This window comes from Liolophura sinensis, chromosome 4 (genome assembly GCF_032854445.1).
Source record: "Liolophura sinensis isolate JHLJ2023 chromosome 4, CUHK_Ljap_v2, whole genome shotgun sequence".
NCBI lineage: Eukaryota > Metazoa > Mollusca > Polyplacophora > Chitonida > Chitonidae > Liolophura > Liolophura sinensis.
The window spans coordinates 4,800,364-4,820,068 of NC_088298.1; the positions used below are offsets into that span (position 1 = coordinate 4,800,364).

Consider the following 19,705-nt stretch of genomic DNA (forward strand, 5'->3'; position numbering starts at 1 on the left):
TGACGTGTGAAAGAGTGACTGCGGTGTTGGGATCTACATGTACCTTTAAGGGTAAAACTTAGTGATGTGTGAACAGAGTGACTGCGGTGTTGGGATCTACATGTACCTTTAAGGTAAACATTAGTGATGTGTGAAAGAGTGACTGCGGTGTTGGGATCTACATGTACCTTTAAGGTAAACGTTAGTGATGTGTGAAAGAGTGACTGCGGTGTTGGGATCTACATGTACCTTTAAGGTAAACGTTAGTGATGTGTGAAAGAGTGACTGCGGTGTTGGGATCTACATGTAGCTTTAAGGTAAACATTGGTGATGTGTGAAAGAGTGTCTGCGGTGTTGGGATCTACATGTACCTTTAAGGTAAACGTTAGTGATGTGTTAAAGAGTGACTGCGGTGTTGGGATCTACATGTACCTTTAAGGTAAACATTAGTGATGTGTGAAAGAGTGACTGCGGTGTTGGGATCTACATGTACCTTTAAGGTAAACATTAGTGATGTGTGAAAGAGTGACTGCGGTGTTGGGATCTACATGTACCTTTAAGGTAAACATTAGTGATGTGTGAAAGACTGACTGCGGTGTTGGGATCTACATGTACCTTTAAGGTAAACATTAGTGATGTGTGAAAGAGTGACTGCGGTGTTGGGATCTACATGTACCTTTAAGGTAAACATTAGTGATGTGTGAAAGAGTGACTGCGGTGTTGGGATCTACATGTACCTTTAAGGTAAACATTAGTGATGTGTGAAAGAGTGACTGCGGTGTTGGGATCTACATGTAGCTTTAAGGTAAACATTGGTGATGTGTGAAAGAGTGACTGCGGTGTTGGGATCTACATGTAGCTTTAAGGTAAACATTGGTGATGTGTGAAAGAGTGACTGCGGTGTTGGGATCTACATGTACCTTTAAGGTAAACATTAGTGATGTGTGAAAGAGTGACTGCAGTGTTGGGATCTACATGTACCTTTAAGGTAAACGTTAGTGACGTGTGAAAGAGTGACTGCAGTGTTGGGATCTACATGTACCTTTAAGGTAAACGTTAGTGACGTGTGAAGAGTGACTGCGGTGTTGGGATCTACATGTACCTTTAAGGTAAACATTAGTGATGTGTGAAAGAGTGACTGCGGGGTTGGGTTCTACATGTACCTTTAAGGTAAACATTAGTGATGTGTGAAAGAGTGACTGCGGTGTTGGGATCTTCATGTACCTTTAAGGTAAACGTTAGTGATGTGTGAAAGAGTGACTGCGGTGTTGGGATCTACATGTACCTTTAAGGTAAACATTAGTGATGTGTGAAAGAGTGACTGCGGTGTTGGGATCTACATGTACCTTTAAGGTAAACATTAGTGATGTGTGAAAGAGTGACTGCGGTGTTGGGATCTACATGTACCTTTAAGGTAAACATTAGTGATGTGTGAAAGAGTGACTGCAGTGTTGGGATCTACATGTACCTTTATTTGGGGTCCTTGGAGGTAGTCCTGCAGGACACATATTGATATCGTTTGAATTACTATTATTATTTATTCAGTTATGTATGCCACCTACAGCCTAGACTGATTGACTTGAAGATTTGCGGTATTATTCCCCTATACTTGAAGCTGTGCACCACGTAGCCCGATTTTTTTCTGGGTTACGTGGTTTGGCGGCCAAATTTCATTTTATGTGAAATAATTTAAACTTCTTCTTCTCACGAACCACTGAAAGGATTGTTTTGAAATCGATAGCGTTGTTAGTTACAGTAAGTTTGAGAAAATCGTTGACTTCAGTAAGAACTGTGGAAGGTCGCCATTGGTCGAAGTTGTGATGTCACAACTAGTTTTCAGATTTCCATTTTTATTTTTCATTTCTTGATGTGTTTTGGGCAGCTGATTCTGAATCTGCTTCTGTTTTTTTTGCCTGTCTTTGTAACTTTTTGAAATATAGTCAAAAAACTAAAATTTAGTTGGGTAATTTCAGTGACCTGTAACTCGAGAGCTATGGGAGCTAGAAATGTGAAACTTGTACCAAATTGTAGCCCAAGACATGCTCTTTCTGTAGCATGCCAGCAGTTTAGAGCTACGATCAATAATTTTAAATGACAATGCAGCTCTTCTTTAGAAAAAAGATGTTAATCCTGAGTGAAAATAGATAAATAGATGTTGTTTTAACATTGAGTTAGATGGCAACTGGACAAGGTTTATGCTACTTGACTTAATTCTTTTCTTTTCAACAAACGTCAAGTGGGTTATCATTTCTACCTTTCACTCGAACAATATTTATGGGACTTAACCTTCACTGTGCAATATCCTCTATGTATGTTTCAAATTCCGAATGTTACAGTTTAGTTGTGCATATTATCAGTCTGTATGTATCGAGAAACAGCCAGTTTAAATGTACTGTACATAGACACACACGTAGTTGGGCATTACTCTGTCTGCGTACAGTTATTACATGAAATCCCGACTGGACTGCTCAAAATTGGCAGCTGTGGGAAGCGCATTTTGTATCTTGTGTTACTCTTACATGTAGACATATCTAGTGTGCTAACGTACAGTATGTACATCCACACGTGTGCGAGTGTCTCGGAGATCGTCATTGGAACTCTGCCACTATCATCAACGCTATAGGCTACATTGCCTTTTACACACCACATGACTATTTATTGTTAGTGGCTGTGTTACAGAGTCTTACTTTAGCATAATCCGTAGTTCATTCTGCATCGTAAGTTCTGCTCATGAATGACGTATTCAGTGTTGATGGCATTTCCATAGACATCTGTATGTGCATCATTACCATCCCCCCTCCCCCCTCCCCAGAGCAGGGGTTGCATCTGTATTGGCTAGGGTACAAATGGAGCACTGGGCCACCAAAATAGAACAACCAACGTAAGCAAGACCTAAATCCAAACCTATTGGGTACTTATTTAGACTCTGCTCATGCTCAGCTTTTATCTGCTGGAGGAGTTGATGATGCTACTGGGCCTTGTTACTTTACGTGCTGTCTCCGTCTGATAATTGGATATCTGTATATGTCTACAACTACAGGACATTTTCTGTCTGTGTGGAATTTTTTGCTTGAGGAGGTTAAGGGTTCAAATCCAACTCAGGTCAGCCTTAGATTAGCATTTCTTTTTTCTTATTCTCTGTTTGTATCTGTTACATACATGCAAAGGACCATGTCGCTGGAAGCTTGAGGAGTGTTATAATCAAGTCTCTTTCACCGTTAGACCCTCGTCTTGCTACATGTTTATCTGCTGAAGGAGTTGTTGATGCTACTGAGACTTGTTACTGACTTCTTTATCTGTGTGGGAGATCACACCCCTCTCTGTGTCTACAGCTACAGAGCATTTTCTATCAGGGTGGCACGTTTTGCTTTATGGGATCAAGGGTTCAAATCCAACTCCAGTCAACCTTTGAATTGAGATTATTTTTGGTTGTTTTCTTTCTGTTACATGCATGTAAAAGTCTACAGTACAGTGTTTTCTGTCAACTTATGTTTTAGTCACAGCTTCTGACTAAGTTTTATGAGTGCACATGAACTCTCTCTTATGGATAGAGGCTCTTCATACCCACAAGTTACCTGCCACATGGGTTGATGATGCCACTTAGCCTTGTTACTGCATACACATGTGCATGGAGGCCTACAAATTTGACATGTCACGCTTTGTGCATATCCCCCCCCCCCCCCCCCCACACACACACAGCTAACTTCTGGAACAGTCTGCTCTTTCTGACAGACAAAAACATTTGTGGAGTGTGGATTGTATTTCTTGATATCCTCAGGCTCTGCTAGCAGTGCTAGGTTTCCTCCTATAGTAATGCTGGCCGCCGTTGTATAAGTGAAATATTCTTCAGTATGGTGAAAAACATCAATTACATAAGTAAAATAAATCTATTGGTTGACGAGGTTAAGAGTTCACATCTGACAAGGATCAGTGTTCGATATGAGCGCTTTTGGTGCCGTTCGTACTTGTATAGTTATATAAAGGTCTGATCAGTTGTCGTTGGTACATGCACCTTTCTATGAATAATGCATATTGTATTATCTCTCAGATTTATGTTTCAAATTTCAAATTCAAAGAATAACTTTAACTTGTAAAGTTTCTTGTACTGTTTTGCCAGGGTTAATATCCATGTTTGCTAACCAGTATTCGAAATCATGTCTCGCATATAATATTGGGCATGTTTGTGTTAGTTTCTGGTCAAGCCTTGCCTTCAGTACTCTAAATTATTAGAGTCTGCTCAAAGAACCTTTGAGCAGACACTAGCATATCCTCGATCCAGTGGAAACTGTGCGCTTCCTTGTCGGCTGTCACCCGCAGACAAGGTGTTAATTACAGTGCCAGACTGGTAAAGCCCACTTTGAAGTGTAGGAAAAAAGCCAGGGATTAATATACCTCCAGCCTGACCACCCCTGATTAACACTATTGTAAAAGGACTGGTCCTGTGTGGGATTAGCCTAATCAATGATGATAGGAGACTGTTCCATTTTCGGCTATGGGTGGATAGGGTTGTAGATGATTGATTTTCTGAAGGGCTTTTTTTTTGTACAAGGGTTAGGACTTGAGTGTGATATTGGTGTACCCTACTGTCTGAGTCTGAGGTTACTTCACAGAGTGGCGTGTACATGTGTGAACAATTGTCTGAGAGGTATTCTGTAAATCTTTAACATTTTCAAACTCCAGAGCACTTTTTTCAGTGGAATTTATTCACACAATTATTATGAAAATGATGCTAAAATAATTTGTGTGCGTCACGAAAGATGCAAGCTGCATAAAACTGCACAAATTATTTCTCTACAACATGTAAGAACAATTGTCTTAGGAATATTCTTCAAATCTTCAAACTTTTCGAACTCCCAAGCACTTTTTTCATTGGAATTTATTTACACAATTATTATGAAAATGATGCTAAAAAAATTTGTGTTTGTCCCAAAATATGCAAGCTTCATAAAACTGCACAAATTATTTCTCTACAACATGTAAGAACAATTGTCTGAGGAATATTCTTTAAATCTTCCAACTTTTCGAACTCCCAAGCACTTTTTTCATTGGAATTTATTCACACCATTGTTATGAAAATGATGCCAAAATAATTTGTGTGTGTTGTGAAAGATGCAAGCTTTATAAAACTGTGCAAATCATGACTCTACATCTCCGTAGGTCTCTCAGAATATTTCAAAATATTGGGTGTAGAGGCAGCTGAATGGGTTGAATTAGGGTATTCCATGAAATATGTCTGTCATGTCATACAGAAGAAGGGGCGATGGAGAAGAAAATCAGGAAAAAATAACTGACTTCTCGTACAGTTTTGGTTTGAGAGTATTTGAGACAGCACACATCCGGGCATTTCACTCACATGAAGCAGTGATATTCTCGATTCAGCGGTGTATAGTTTGTCAAGATTGAAGTAATATTTACCAAGTTAGCAATACATCATGTCACACTTTGGAAGTCTACAGGGAGCTGATAGATGACTTTCCAAGTTGGCGTCCAGTGAAAAGTCATACAAGTTGAAACCAACCTACATGACCTATGTCTGACAAACTCTTTGTAACTTTAGAGCTAATGTAATTTCTTTGAATTAGGGATGATGGTGGTAATAAATGACACTGCTTCAAGTTTTCTTCCCTGCGCATGCAAAGCATTGTCATTTTTCAGTCCACCTACTATCTGGAAGGACATGGCGCTTTCCAGCACATAACTTGCGCAGATGCAGTGTTTGATACTGAACTTGGACAACACTGATTCCTCAACCTTTTAACATCTATCAAAGAACAACTTTCAGTGCAATTTATGCATATTTTAAAAGGTAAAACTACATTTTTTTGAGACAAAGCTACACTGGTTGGACTGGCCAATTTAATGAGTTAACAAAAAGAAGAATTTTATCAGTCTGCACAGAATATTGCCTTCAGAATATGCTTGAATAAATATCTTGCAAACATGCGAAACAGTTGAAAAATTACAATGTACACTACATCCAGTGTAATGCACTAAAAATGTTAATTGTTTGACATCATCAATACAAGTAAAGGGCTTGATTGAGTATTGAGCAACCATCATTTGGTTTGACATGGTTTGTTGGAGACATTTTAAAAACAGAATTGTTAAACAAATAGATGTAGATGTAAATTTATGAAACCTTTTGGAAACATCTTCGTGCAAAACTCAAACTGACTATGTTTGATTGAAAATTTTTTTCTTATGATATTTAATATCTTTTATGCTTTGGCCATCTAGACAGGTGAAGCCCAAACTCTATATAAAAGGAATCAGTGGATTGCCAGAATGACGAAAAACATGAGTCGTGTATGATCGTGTTTGAAAGTAATCAGTGGATTGCCAGAATGATGAAAAACATGAGTCGTGTATGATCGTGTTTGAAAGTAATCAGTGGATTGCCAGAATGACGAAATACATGAGTCGTGTATAGTTGTGTTTGAAAGTAATCGATGCATTCCCAGAATGACGAAAAACATGAGTCGTGTATGGTCGTGTTTGAAAGTAATCGATGGATTCCCAGATTGATGAAAAACATGAGTCGTGTATGATCGTGTTTGAAAGTAATCAGTGAATGAGTCATGTATGATCGTGTTTGAAAGTAATCAGTGGATTGCCAGAATGACGAAATACATGAGTCGTGTATAGTTGTGTTTGAAAGTAATCGATGCATTCCCAGAATGACGAAAAACATGAGTCATGTATGGTTGTGTTTGAAAGTAATCGATGGATTCCCAGATTGATGAAAAACATGAGTCGTGTATGATCGTGTTTGAAAGTAATCAGTGAATGAGTCCTGAGTCATGTATGATCGTGTTTGAAAGTAATCAGTGGATTGCCAGATTGACGGAAAACATGAGTCATGTATAGTCGTGTTTGAAAGTAATCAGTGGATTGCCAGAATCATGAAAAACATGAGTCATGTATGGTTGTGTTTGAAAGTAATCGATGGATTGCCAGATTGATGAAAAACATGAGTCATGTATGGTCGTGTTTGAAAGTAATCGATGCATTCCCAGATTGATGAAAAACATGAGTCGTGAATGGCCGTGTTTGAAAGTAATCGATGCATTCCCAGAATGACGAAAAACATGAGTCATGTATGGTCGTGTTTGAAAGTAATCAGTGGATTCCTAGGATGATGAACTATTTTAACAGTATTTGATGTTGTCTCTCACGTTGTCAATGGTTAGGCAAATACAATCTTGAGCAATAGTGATGTTTCAGTATTTGTCAAAACAAAGGCTATGGAAAGCCAGTAGATTGGTGAATCGTTTGAAGTGTTGTGATTAAAGTAAGTTATTGCGTAATATATTGATGGTTTGACACAGAAGCTGAAATTGCGGAATCGGGCTAAAAGTAAATTGAAGGCGCAACCAGTGAAAAATGAGAGTCATGGCGGAGAAGCAGGATGGCAGATCTGCCAATCTGTAGCTTGCTGGAACCATAATTGCATTTGAGAACAAAGCTTAACCAAGTTTTTAAAAAAGAAAAAAAAAAGAGATAAACAAGAAAAAGTGAAGTGTAATAGCTGGAGGGTTTCATTATGCATGTATGCATATTTGTCTCAAAACTGGTGCCGATTCATGTACAGTACAAAGAGGTGAAGGGATCATGCTGAAAAACTGTCTGTGTTCCAGGTTGGCTAACATTGTTGCAGCTGGCTGACAAATAAACCTTGGCCTTGCAGCAAGGTTGCGAGTTCAAATCCCAGGGCCTCCAAAAAATGGGGACATATTCGTAAACTTTACATTGGGTGTTTGACAGAAAGGTTTTATTTATTTATTTTTATCTTCCATGTTAATTTCTTCACAATCCTTACTTTTTCATTTAATAGCCAGCCAAAAAAAAAAAATTCCCTGCTTGCTGACATTTTTTTTTCATGTGGTTAGGTTAATCACAACAAGGAATTTTTTTTATGGATAACTCTAAATTGCGTTTATTAAAAATGTTTTCTACCTTACGGAAATATGCTTGTGCTTTTTAAGCTTCTAGTTTTCCTGGCTAAAAAGTGACCAGGGTGGGATTTTCAGATCAACATACCGAGTACATATACTACTTTTAATGCACAGTGGAAATAAATACTGCCTACTGTGTTTACATACGTTATACAATGAACATGTAGGCACCAAGGTCACATTGTGTGTTTACCAACGTTACCTGACATTTTAACATTTTCACCCACATCAAAATGACTCCATAATATGTGCATGGAGCTGGTCAGGTCGGTCAGACCTTGCAACATAAACAAGTCAAGGTCTTAGATTACATTTATCTTTACCTGGTGGAGGCTATGTAAGTTGTTCCATAAGTTACTCTCTCTCCCTCCCTTCTACATGTACATGACAGGTAAACAGCTTCACTGGAGTAGAAGTGTAAGGATCCATAAAAACAAGATTAAAGGAGAAGAAAATTTAAATATCATTCAAATAGCATTGAAAAGAGTATGCATGTCCTTGCAGGTGCATACCATAAACAAAACTCTAATATGTACCTCAAGGTGATAAATTATAAATAAAGTCACTGCCAACATCCACTGCTTGACGATGGGACAACCGAAATGTTGGACGTAGGTTTTGAGTTTACACGAACAAGCCGGCAGTTTTAAGGATTCTCATTGGCGGAGAGGCCACACACCTCCAGCATAAGTTACAGGGTGTTAAAGATGGAGGACGCGATTTATGCCAGCTTTGTGGTTTTCAAAAATCGCAAAATTATGCAGCAGGCACCATCAGATAGAAAAGAATGTGCTCTTTTCAGCCTGTAGTGTCATTTTTTTCTTCGCATTTAAGCTAACGTCAACATGGGGCCAATTCCACAAGCCATTTCAGTACCTAGGTCAAAATTTTAAAAATATATATATATATATCTATATGTTTTCTACCAGCTCATAAATGGTACTTAAAGACAAACGTACCAAAATTTCCAAAACTTCCAATACCAAAAACATGTACATATATTTATTGTGACAGTTAAGGTTTTAAATTTGACCTTGGTATTGTCGTTTAATTGGTTGTGATTTTTCAAGTATTGACTAGTAGAATAAACCCAGCCAATGTATCTAGAATTAGAAGTGCCTTTTTTTTTGGCCCACCATAATGCTGGCTGCCGTCATATAAATGAAATACTCCTGAGCACAGGGTGAAACACCTGTCAACTAAATAAATAAATAGAATGAGAAGTAGACAGGGGAGAAAACTGTAGAAAACACTATTTTTTATTGCATTTATTTAATGCTATAACTTAGGCCTTTGTAGACAGTTTTATGAAATGTTAAAGTAAATTGTTTGGTGAGAATTGGGGAGCTGATGTTTTATGAGCTTAAGAAATTCTTGAAGAAAAGAGCTGTAGATGTCAATTGTTAACCAGTATCTGTAAATTCATTATCAAATAAAGTTGCCTAACATTTTTTGACAAGTCACATGATATAGTAGGAATATTTTTACCCTGATTAGTGATATAAGAATTTGAACTGCCAACACTCGTATTGAACAGCATGGCAACATACATGCGAAGCCCTTGTTTACAGTCAGGACAGTTTTGCGTAGCCATGGATGCTGTTTTTAGCTTCTTAATTGGTTTTTGTCTATTTTAGGAAGGCAGTTTGTAAATCCATTTTATGGCTAGGAAATAATACTTTTATACAGACATAAAAGTTTGATTTTCAGGATATCTCCATCAGAAGTACATATTGTTATAATATTTAAGTTCCATACCAGTAAATAATAATAATAAAAAATAAACAAATTAAAAAAATATACATAATATTTATATAGTTCAGTTTTAACATTTTAGAAATATATATATTTTTTAATAGCTATACATGTATGTACATTAACACATAACTGATTCTCTTGAATTCTTTCTGGTGTGGAGAAGGCTGAGTAACTGTGCATTTCTTGAAAAGAAGGTACGAAGCGCGAAGGAATGTTCCAAGATCTTTCTTCCACTTAAACAGTTGCATTAGTATTACACAGTAAACGACATGAAAACTAATGCCATCCTAATTCGATGTGCGATTAGCACTGCTCATAGTTCCTCAAAACGGCTCATAGTTCCTCAAAACAGCTCATGGTTCCTCAAAACGGCTCATAATTCCTCAAAACGGCACTGCTTCACTGTATGGTTGTCATAGACAACGAGGACATCAAGGGTGGACAAGTGTGTAGAGATTAACAAGCTTCATAAAACTATTGTTTTTTTACAACATCTAATTCTTTTAATTTTAATTTACTTTCATTTTTCCCTAATTTGAATACTTTAAATCACTTCAGATGGCTCTAGGATATACTGTGTCAGTTTTGCTAGAAAAATTTGATCAACCCGAGACAGTTCACCTTTAAATATCACTATATTTCACTAATTGTCAGTTTGTAGTTTATGAAAAATCCATAAGAATATGCTTGCAAGTTGGGGAAAAAACCAGCAGGTAGGAGATTTTTTTCAAAATCTTGACTAGTTCACGCTTTATTTTGATCCCTGTTTGTCATTACAGAGGTTCTGGTGTTTTTCTGACAAAGAACAACACCGTTTGAAATAACGTTTAGAAAAAGTCGAACAAAACGCGCATTATGGCGATGTTTATGGTTGTACTATACGTACATATGTATATGCATTTTTATTAACTGGGAATTTGAGAACAGTTGGTCATTTTGAGAATTATTTTTGTGACTTTCGTACATGAATCCAAGTAGATTCCCATAAATTTGGTTTACGGGAGTTATAGGGAGAATCAGGTTCCCATCGAAAGTAAATCCTAAATGTAATTTAATCTTAATCGATACTGACCCCATTTGCATTTTAGAGGCATTTGCCTACCTAAAAATGTTTAAGTGAAACTTAGAGTTGATGATAGATTGTGTTGGGAAGACATCATATACAACGTTTCATCTACCCTTTAACATACAGTATGACACTGTGTGGAAATGTCAAAGAAAAGAAAGAGTGAAACTCTGTCAGTATTAAATTCTACGCAGTTGTGCAGAGGTGAGAAAGGCAGCATTAATGCCATTTCTAAATGAACGCACATTTGTCAAATCAGAGCTGTGTAAATTGAACGTGTCAGTCAGTGCGCAAACGCCAATTGTTTAGGATCGTGTTCAATTTCCTCCTGGAACAAGTGCGACTCCGAGAGCACCCGAGTTGCTGCGCACATGTACAGCGGAACTGTAATTGATGGTTTGCGATTGAGAGCCAGAAGTAAGAATTGACCCCTGCAAGATAACTGTTCAAACGGGTTGATAAGGATCCGAGCGAAAAGAGTAGAGATGGGGTTTAGCTTTTGTTGAGCTTGGCTTTCTCAATCTCCTGCCCAGCATGAGGGTCAGTACATTTAGCTGACAGTGCTCTGTTTTTCTATTGGTCGGGATCTATGACTGGTGGGCGGCCATATTGGCGATATTGATTTGAGAAACCTGACAGATTCTGTGAACTTTCCATGAAATGTTGAGGTTAAGTGTGCCACTCAGCTGCTTCCTACATAACTACAGTTTGCATGGTGGCATGTTGTACAGGCTATGTACCCTGTCTCATTGTCAGTCTACAGCCCAGCTGGCCTCTTCAACAGCTGGCTCTGTCCACTTCTCTGTAACCTTTGGGCCTACAGAGTGCATTGATATATGTGCCTACTGGAGCCGAGTTCACTTCCCTGTCTGGATTTCTTTTGTTTATTTTTATCATCTTTATTGTACTTTGAGAATCTAGGTATCTTCTTGTCTCATTGTCAGTTTACAGTCCAGCTGGTCTCTCTAAAGCCTATTTCAGTGTATTATCCTTTGGCCCAACCTGGTGCATAGATGTAGACATCTGGAACGGAGTTCAATTCCCTGTCAGGACACTCTTTTTTTTTTCCTTTATCATCTTTACCATACTGTGCAAATTAAGGTATCATCCTGTTTCATTGTAAGTTTAATGACAAAGTGGTCACTCAACAACTTGTCTGGGCTACTTCATTGTAACCTGTTCTACGTTGTACCAAGTGGATTGATAGGTGTCTGGTGCAAAGTTCAATTCCCTGTCTGGACAGTTTTATATCCTGTCTCCTTGATATTGTGCTGAGGAAATTCATCTATCATGCTATCCCTAGCTTACAGACCATCTGGACTAAACCAATGGTCCATGTTACCTTAATTAGTGTTAGCTCCGGCCCTAAGTGGAGCCGAGTTCAATTCCACATTTGGACATTTTTTTTTCCTTGATTATATGCTGAGAAAATTAAGCTACTGGTACATGTGTCATCCTGTTCCATGGTCAGCCTACAGCCCAGCTGGTCCAGTCTACTTTAGTGTATCCCTCATTTGGTGCAGTTCCCCCGTCTGGAAAACTTTGTATCTTTTCTTGGTATGGTCATTGTTTACAGCACTTATAGAATCCAGTTATTGCTGTGCCATTGTCCAGGGCTAGCTATAGTTTGTCTCTCAAGAGCTGGCCTTGGCTACCTCAGTCATGTGTTTCGTTTTACCTGATTTACTGTTGTGTGGGAATTTTACATGCCCAGTCTACTTAAGTTTAGTACATACACCCTATGCATGTACATCTGCATGTAAGCCCTCACCTGGCTAGGGGTCAATCATAAACATCTGAGTTCAATTCCCAGGTTTGGTAATTTTGTTTTTTTCCTTCGTCTAGATTATTTAGGTTTTGCTGGGCCACTGGTCCAGTGAAACTAAGTGCTCTCTTAGTTTTTATGTTCTGTAGGGTGGTGTGTAAGCCCTGATAATCAGCAACAGAATTCTACAGCATCTGTCATGTCAATCTGTGTTTGCCATTGCCATTTGAATGAAACTGCACTGTGCTGTTGTGAAGGCATTGAATATAGTGGCAATGATACAGGATATGGAAATCAAATTTTGATCACATTTAGTAGTTTATTACAAGTAAAATGTATACTTGTGACCCTGGTAATAATCTGAATATATTGTGGAAACAGAGCATGAAAGGTCAGAAAAGCTGAATGGTTGACATTTTTTATTTTTTTCAGGATAATCGTTATTAAAAGTCAGGTTTTCTCGGTGTTTCAGTTTTAACAGTGTTTGATCTTAATCTATCAAATCAATGATTTAAAGAGGAGTGAGTGGCAGAGATCAATACTCCAGTGCTAGGTGACTAACCAGCCTTGTATTGATCTCTGATCAGTACCCTGTTAACCTTTATATGTTGGTGGTCAGAAGATTCGTGTCTGAATTTATTGACTTGTACATGTAGATCGTAGCTTTAAGTGAAGTCCACGAGGAGCATCTGGGTGCCAGAGCCCGGTTGTGAGTGTATCTTAATTTCAGACATGCCACCATATGGCTAAGGCCACACCTGGTAAAATTGTTGTTTTGCAAGACATGCCACCATATGGCTTAGGCCACATCTGTTAACATTGTTGTTTTACAAGACATGCCACCATACGGCTAAGGCCACACCTATTAAAATTATTGTTTACAAGACATGCCGCCATATGGCTAAGGCCACACCTATTAAAATTGTTGTTTTACAAGACATGCCACCATATGGCTAAGGCCACACCTATTAAAATTGTTGTTTTACATCAGAATGAATCTGCTCTCAGTGCCTGAGGGTACAAAGATAAAATTAAACTGTGAAAAATGTGGGCTGTCCCAGTTAGGCATGACAGCAAAAACAGACCTCCCCCCCCCCCAAAAAAAAAACCCATTGTGATTGAACAAATATTATTTTTAGCGCTGAAACTTTCATTTTTTTGCAAGTGGATGGTTACCCTACCTGCCAAACAAACCTCAAAACAACTCACTAAGATCAGTAGATGGTAGGCAAAGGCAAAATGAGCAACTTCAGTTGTCATGGACGAAGTTTTAGGTCCTATACAGTGGATGTTCATGAGGGTGTACTTGCAATGTTCTGACGGGGGTGTGAAATGTAAAGTATGTTTAGGTCAGTATTGGCCAGTTTTTGTGCCCTTGTAGTTTTAATCATTTTTTAATCGTCTTTAAAGTCGTATCATTTTACAAATTTTACCTGTTAAGTGCAAGTGTATAACCAGGGCGCCAGAGGTCTTGTGTCGAGTGATTTTTCAGGTAGACATGTGGTACAGTGCAGTCAGAACGTGTCTGATGTAGTGTGCATGTAATGTCCATGGCAGCATGTCCATGTTTGGAAGAGGTCATAAGTCACCATGGTGCTGAGTGTTGGGATAGCTTTTTAAGATGGTTGCTATAAAGAAGGTGAGATGAATAAAGATGGTTTGTTGATGTAACAGATCTCTCCATCGACCTGATCATGAGGTAATGAAATTCCATAAAATACATGGGAGTGAATGACAGCTGTACGTGTAGTGCTCAGTACAGTTTAAAGGATACAGGTACACCAGTACATCTAGTGCTCAGTACAGCTTATAGGATACAGGTACACCTGTATGTGTAGTGCTCAGTACAGCTTATAGGATACAGGTACACCAGTACATCTAGTGCTCAGTACAGCTTATAGGATACAGGTACACCTGTATGTGTAGTGCTCAGTACAGCTTATAGGATACAGGTACACCAGTACATCTAGTGCTCAGTACAGCTTATAGGATACAGGTACACCTGTATGTGTAGTGTTCAGGACAGCTTATAGGATACAGGTACACCAGTACATCTAGTGCTCAGTACAGCTTATAGGATACAGGTACACCTGTACATGTAGTGTTCAGGACAGCTTATAGGATACAGGTACACCTGTATATCTAGTGCCCAGTACAGCTTATAGGATACAGGTACACCTGTACATGTAGTGCTCAGTACAGCTTATAGGATACAGGTACATCTGTACCTGTAGTGCTCAGTACAGCTTAAAGGATACAGGTACACCAGTACATCTAGTGCTCAGTACAGCTTATAGGATACAGGTACACCTGTATGTGTAGTGCTCAGTACAGCTTATAGGATACAGGTACACCAGTACATCTAGTGCTCAGTACAGCTTATAGGATACAGGTACACCTGTATGTGTAGTGCTCAGTACAGCTTAAAGGATACAGGTACACCAGTACATCTAGTGCTCAGTACAGCTTATAGGATACAGGTACACCTGTATGTGTAGTGCTCAGTACAGCTTATAGGATACAGGTACATCTGTACATCTAGTGCTCAGTACAGCTTATAGGATACAGGTACACCTGTACATGTAGTGTTCAGGACAGCTTATAGGATACAGGTACACCTGTATGTGTAGTGCTCAGTACAGCTTATAGGATACAGGTACATCTGTACATCTAGTGCTCAGTACAGCTTATAGGATACAGGTACACCTGTACATGTAGTGTTCAGGACAGCTTATAGGATACAGGTACACCTGTATGTGTAGTGCTCAGTACAGCTTATAGGATACAGGTACATCTGTACATCTAGTGCTCAGTACAGCTTATAGGATACAGGTACATCTGTACCTGTAGTGCTCAGTACAGCTTAAAGGATACAGGTACACCAGTACATCTAGTGCTCAGTACAGCTTATAGGATACAGGTACACCTGTATGTGTAGTGCTCAGTACAGCTTAAAGGATACAGGTACACCTGTACATCTAGTGCTCAGTACAGCTTATAGGATACAGGTACACCTGTACATGTAGTGTTCAGGACAGCTTATAGGATACAGGTACACCTGTATGTGTAGTGCTCAGTACAGTTTAAAGGATACAGGTACACCTGTATATCTAGTGCCCAGTACAGCTTATAGGATACAGGTACACCTGTACATGTAGTGCTCAGTACAGCTTATAGGATACAGGTACATCTGTACCTGTAGTGCTCAGTACAGCTTAAAGGATACAGGTACACCAGTACATCTAGTGCTCAGTACAGCTTATAGGATACAGGTACACCTGTATGTGTAGTGCTCAGTACAGCTTAAAGGATACAGGTACACCAGTACATCTAGTGCTCAGTACAGCTTATAGGATACAGGTACACCTGTACATGTAGTGTTCAGGACAGCTTATAGGATACAGGTACACCTGTATGTGTAGTGCTCAGTACAGCTTAAAGGATACAGGTACACCTGTATATCTAGTGTTCAGTACAGTTTATAGGATACAGTACACCTGTACAGGTAGTGCTCAGTACAGCTTATAAGATACAGGTACACCTGTATGTGCAGTGCTCAGTACAGCTTAAAGGATACAGGTACACCTGTATGTGCAGTGCTCAGTACAGCTTAAAGGATACATGAAAAGGGACTCTAAAATGAAAATTATGGTTTTAAAGGACATGAAGGTTTTGCCCAAAAGATTTGATTTTGAGGCATATTTTGTATCTCTCAATAACCCCTGTATTGTATACATATTTTCTGTCAGTGTTAGGGAGTTTGCAGAAAAGACAGCAAGGATGAAATTACTGGGAAAATGGGACCAGCCTAGCGCCCAGCTATTCATACCCTTTATCGCCACAATTGTTAAACATCTATCACGTTCGTTTTCTATTTTTGACAGACGTCACAAACACAGGCTACTGGTAGTTTATAATTTCTGGACTGACTGCTGGGGGGGTCTGCTTGGTTAGAGCTGAGAAGCTTTGTAGTTAGGACACATCCTAAATTACATGTACAATGTACGTGCTAAGAAATAAAGCTGAATATTTCATACCAGAAATATACAGCATCTACATGTGTATGCGTATTGCTGGGGCTGTTGTGTTAGCGAAATGTTCTTGAGTATGGCGTAAAACACCAATCAGATAAATAAATATATACCGTAAATGACCATAAATCTTGTCCATGAATAACTTGCCCATTTTTAGAAATTCTAAGAGATTATCTTGGTTTTAGAAAGGTGTTTTGAGGTTTGCTTGAAACACCACGGGATGATATTCTACTGAACAATTTTAAGTTTCAGCACCAAAAATAATATTTTGTGACATTTATGTGCCTCTAATAATGCATTGTTGTGGACGAAATTGAAGGTAATATAGGGTACATGTGTCATTTACCAGGATATGAATGTTGATAGGAGAGGTATCTTTGTGTTCTGCAGGTTTCTCTGAGTGGCTGTTCATCAAAGTGAGGATGGATTCAGAGGAACAGGGTGCTGTGGAAGAAGACTGCTGATTGGTTGGTGTTGCTTACAAACTCTGTCACCATGGATCATAATAAACCTCTTGATCAACCAATCAGGGACCTCGGCTCATTTGCCAGTTTTCACACCCCAAGCGATGCAGATATTCATGGTGAGTATCCCCCTGGACTTGTTTAGAGCATTGACACTGACGTACTGGTTCAAGGTCACCACTGTAATTCTTCAACCTCTTCACATGTTTGCATGGTGTTTATTCAGACCTATTCTGAAGGCATTTTTATGTGTAGACTGATGAAATTATACTGTTTGTGAAGCTCCGACATTTGCCAATCCAACCAATGTAGCTTTGTGTCAAAAATCAAGTTAATTGCTCTTTTATGTCTTTTATTTATCACGACTAGCTTGTGATATATCAACATTTATATCAGTGACCTTGCCTCCATTTATATTGGTGACCTTGCCTCCATTTATATCAGTGACCTTGCCTCTGTTTATATCAGTGACCTTGCCTCTGTTTATATCAGTGACCTTGCCTCTTTTTATATCAATGTGACCTTGCCTCCATTTAGATCAGTGACCTTGTCACCATTTATATCAGTGTGACCTTGCCTCCATTTATATCAGTGACCTTGCCTCCATTTATATCAGTGAACTTGCCTCCATTTATATCAGTGAACTTGCCTCCATTTATATCAGTGACCTTGCCTCCATTTTTATCAATGACCTTGCCTCTATTTATATCAGTGACCTTGCCTCTTTTTATATCAATGTGACCTTGTCTCCATTTATATCAGTGACCTTGTCACCATTTATATCAGTTTTCTTGTCTCCATGTAGAAATATTCTCGTATGGCATAAATAGTCAATCAAATATACAAGCAAGGTTAGAGGGAAGAAACAGGACTGGTTGACATGATGTCAGTATAATGTGAATTGGTAGTGCTTTTTGTCTGGTGTCTTCGGAATGATAATTCATTGGCAGCACCTCTGCGCCAGCCTAGCTTGGACTTAATTGCCTGGCCACAAAGAGACACAGTATATGTGCACACGTCGATAGACTCCTTGTCGTCATGTGATGTAAAAACCCAGGCATTCGTGCATACATATATTCACAACTTTGCAAACTCAAAACTATTAAATAATTCACCATTGCACAACAAAAGTCACTCCCAATACCCGATCTTTGTCATTATTAATATTTCCCAGGATTTGCATTGTAATCTATGTCCTGGTATAAATGAGGAAATGATCACCATGTAGTAACACCTGCAGCACTTATAAATACCCATACTTTCGAGAGGCTATCAGTTTCATTGAGTTTCCTCTGGTATACTACAGGTATATATCACATAAAACAAGTTTTCATCTACATCTGTCTACATTGTAAAAGATTTATTCATAATAATAAAAAAAATGGATGTTGCGTTACTATGGCAACATAGACTAATGATGCACAATTTAGGTAAGTGGCGTGGAACTGTGTATTGGGTGTTGAATAAAAGATAACCTCGATAACCCAACCTTCCTGACTGCTTGGGTATGTAAACTCATAGATATGTACTCATTTCCACTCATCACTTATATAGATTTCTCACCAGGTTGCCATGGTGGCAGTATGAAATTGCCGTAAACGGACAAGGAGGGAAAATTTTATTAATTCCTGAGGTATTGATTATGGGAGCAGCAAGCAGGGTATGAGTTGGACATTTAATGTTTACATGTACATATATATATACACGTGTACATGTGTACATTTGCAGTTTTTGTACTTCTACTCTTTTCTACTTCCTTCTGCTTAAAAGATACGTGAAAAGATTCTATAAAAACGAAGACTGTGTATTATAAAAGCAAGAGTTGTTTTGGCAGTGATCACCTTTGACTTAACGTACTTAATTTTCTGACTGACCGCTGGATCCCAAAGATAGTTGTATTTTAAATCCATTTTTAAACCCAAAGATGAAAGCTAAAAAAAAAAATTAAAATAACCTAAGAAGAAAAAAATAAAAAAGGAGAAAAACTGAATCATATATTAAGAATATAAAGTACTTTGAAAGTCTCAGTAGACAACTCTGTATAAACTAATTCCTCGCCCCTGGGGGATCTATTTGATCTGCACCGTTGATTACCTATACAGGTGTAAAGCATGTGTGGCTTAGACAGGTGTTGTCAGACTTGACGGGCTGTCAGACCTCACTCATCGCCAGAACAATCACGAGTCAGCTAGAGCTCTGTTAATAAAGGCCAAAACAATCACAAGTTGGCTAGAGCTCTGTAACGTCAGAACAATCATGAGTTGGCTAGAGCTCTGTAACGCCAAAACATTCACGAGTCAGCTAGAGCTCTGTAACACAAGAACATTCATGAGTCGGCTAGAGCTCTGTAACACCAGAACAATCACGAGTTGGCTAGAGCTCTGTAACACCAGAACAATCACGAGTCATCTAGAGCCCTGTAATGCCAGAACAGTCACAAGTCTGCTAGAGCCCTGTAATGTCAGAACAATCACAAGTCGGCTAGAGCTCTGTAATGCCAGAACATTCACGAGTCAGCTAGAGCTCTGTAACATAAGAACAATCATGAGTCCGCTAGAGCTCTGTAATGGTAGAACAATCATTAGTCAGCTAGAGCTCTGAAACACAAGAACAATCATGAGTTGGCTAGAGCTCTGTAATGCCAGAATCACAATTCTGCTAGAGCTCTGTAATGCCAGAACAAT

At 38.7% G+C, this 19,705-nt stretch overlaps 1 protein-coding gene across 6 annotated transcripts in view; it reads left to right on the top strand.

Annotated features, from left to right (window-relative positions):
- The window catches only part of LOC135464643 (electroneutral sodium bicarbonate exchanger 1-like), an 85,376-nt gene that overhangs the window by 12,796 nt on the left and 52,875 nt on the right, over positions 1 to 19,705 (top strand). For 5 of the 6 annotated variants that reach the window (XM_064742120.1, XM_064742116.1, XM_064742121.1 and 2 more), the window contains exon 2: positions 16,948 to 17,140. In XM_064742120.1, coding sequence (XP_064598190.1) covers positions 17,053 to 17,140 — 88 coding nt within the window. In that variant the 5' untranslated portion in view covers positions 16,948 to 17,052. Of the gene's footprint in view, positions 1 to 1,374; positions 1,394 to 16,947; positions 17,141 to 19,705 lie in introns of those variants that run through there. The other variant, XM_064742119.1, reaches the window with a different exon arrangement.